Source organism: Urtica dioica, chromosome 3, assembly GCF_054948205.1.
Source record: "Urtica dioica subsp. dioica isolate 48M chromosome 3, U.dioica_male_clone48M_v1_H2, whole genome shotgun sequence".
NCBI classification, from domain to species: Eukaryota; Viridiplantae; Streptophyta; class Magnoliopsida; order Rosales; family Urticaceae; genus Urtica; species Urtica dioica.
The window spans coordinates 9,687,958-9,689,940 of NC_142758.1; the positions used below are offsets into that span (position 1 = coordinate 9,687,958).

The 1,983-nt window shown below is 41.8% G+C and overlaps 1 protein-coding gene across 1 annotated transcript; it reads right to left on the minus strand.

Moving 5' to 3' along the window:
• Positions 1-219: 219 nt before the first annotated feature.
• LOC149402363 (uncharacterized) lies at positions 220-1,540 on the minus strand. The gene is made up of 3 exons (XM_089608337.1): positions 1,229-1,540; positions 578-1,127; positions 220-254 (listed from the first exon to the last, which is right to left on the minus strand). Exons 1-3 carry the CDS (start codon positions 1,538-1,540, stop codon positions 220-222), a joined length of 897 nt encoding a protein of 298 aa, XP_089464463.1.
• Between the last annotated feature and the right edge of the window lie 443 nt (positions 1,541-1,983).

Sequence of the window (1,983 nt, forward strand, 5' to 3'; positions counted from 1 at the left end):
AAAGCACATATTTCACATTGAAAAGAAGAAGGATTTTTATTAAAAAACAAATCAGGAAATAACTTGTTCATATAATGAAAACTCGGATGACCCAGACGAAAATGCAAAGGATAAATCTCCTTATTACTAGAATTGTTAAAAATTTGTAGACAAGAACTGTCTTGACCTTCTTTATTCAAGTGCATCCCCTCTTCCAAGATGTAGAGCCCTTCACATTCCCTAGCACTGCCAATCATCCTCCCCAAGTCCAGTTCCTGAAAATGACAATGTGAAGGATAGAAGATTATTTGGCAATTTAGGTCATGGGTTAACTTGCTGATAAAAATGAGGTTGCAAGCTAAATTAGGAACATGAAGGACTTTAGATAGGGTAAGGGGTAGTGAAACACTTATATCACCGAGTCCAGCAATAGCAGTAAAGGATCCATTTGCAATTCGGACCTTTCTGTTTCCTGCACTCGGTTTATAGGTTAGAAAGGAGCTAGAATTTCCTGTCATATGATCAGTAGCACCTGAATCGATGATCCAGATATTATTGAATTTAGAACAAAGGTAAGAAGCAATGAACAATTTTCTACCGTCTTGTGCAAGAGAACATGATGGAATGACTGGTTTGGGAAGATTTTGAGTGGCATGTAGCAGCTTCAGGAGTTGCTCAATTTGTTCCTTCGTGAAGGTTGGCTGACCCGAGACGACTGGTGACTCTTGTGAATCTTCAGCAGCGGCGTTGTAGGCTTTCTTCGGTTTTTCTTTGTCTCCGGGTGGCTTTCCATGAATCTTCCAGCACGTTTCCCTTGTATGCCATGGCTTCTTGCAGAAATCACACCATGGTTTCTTCTTGTTTCCCTCCTGTCCTCCTCGAACAAATAGAGCCGATGTCTCACTCGCAGGCTCGGCCGACTCAGGTGTATTCATGATCCTCCGGCGGTTCTCCTCCAGCCTGATCTCGAAAAACACCTCTCGGATGGATGGCAGTGGTCTTCTTCCGAGAATCCTCCCCTTTACCTCGTCAAGTGCCTGATTGACCCCAGCGAGGAACTTGAAGACTCGGTCATTCTCTTCATGTGTCTTGAACCAAGAGTAGTCAGCCGGGCTTTCCCACTCCTCATCGTGACACTGATCGAGTTCCTGCCAAATTGCCACCATCTCATTGTAATAAACCATCACGGACCTGCTTCCCTGCCTCGACTGCCAAAGTTTAGTCTTAATTAGCTCGAAGATTCCTAGACCTCTTTGGCAGTTTTCATAAACAAGTGTGGTTTGGCGATTGCACTATCCATGGAATTAAGGAGCCACGCCATCACGAGTGAGTTCTCCGATCTCCAATGGTTGTAGCCATTGTCGCTCTCCTTAGGTGCCTTTACTTCTCCAGTGAGATACCCTAGTTTCCCTCTTCCATCTATGGCGAGTTTTACTGACTGAGACCACTCAAGGTAATTGCTACCATTCAGCCGATGCACTATGATTTGCATAGACGTGTGAGAGGACTCACCAGTAATAGGTGATGGTTTTTTCGGGGTGGTTAGAAGGGTCTTCTCCATCGTGAGAATTAGGTCAGACTTTTTTTGGCTAGGGTAGGATTGTGTTTCGGCTGCTCTGATACCATGTGAGTTTCAGAGAATGAAAAAAAATCTTATTGATCTTGGCCTTCAAGGCTGAATTATATAGATCCTAAAAAAGAGGAAAGACAAGAACTAAAATAGGAAACTAACTAACCCTACACTAATTCTAATCTCCGAGTATTTACATCATTAATTACAGAATATTACATAACTAATTTCCTATTTTCTACATATATCATCGTATTATGTTTAATATAAGTGTTATGAGTATTATGGTTATTTAATTCTGATTATGTTGATATGAGATATATTATATTTATATTGATGTTGAGACTTATGACGTAACCCAATGTCGCGGCTCGTGAACCGCCGACGAGAGGTTTGTTGTCAATGGTGCCCACAAGAAGAGTTGTAATCCTTAT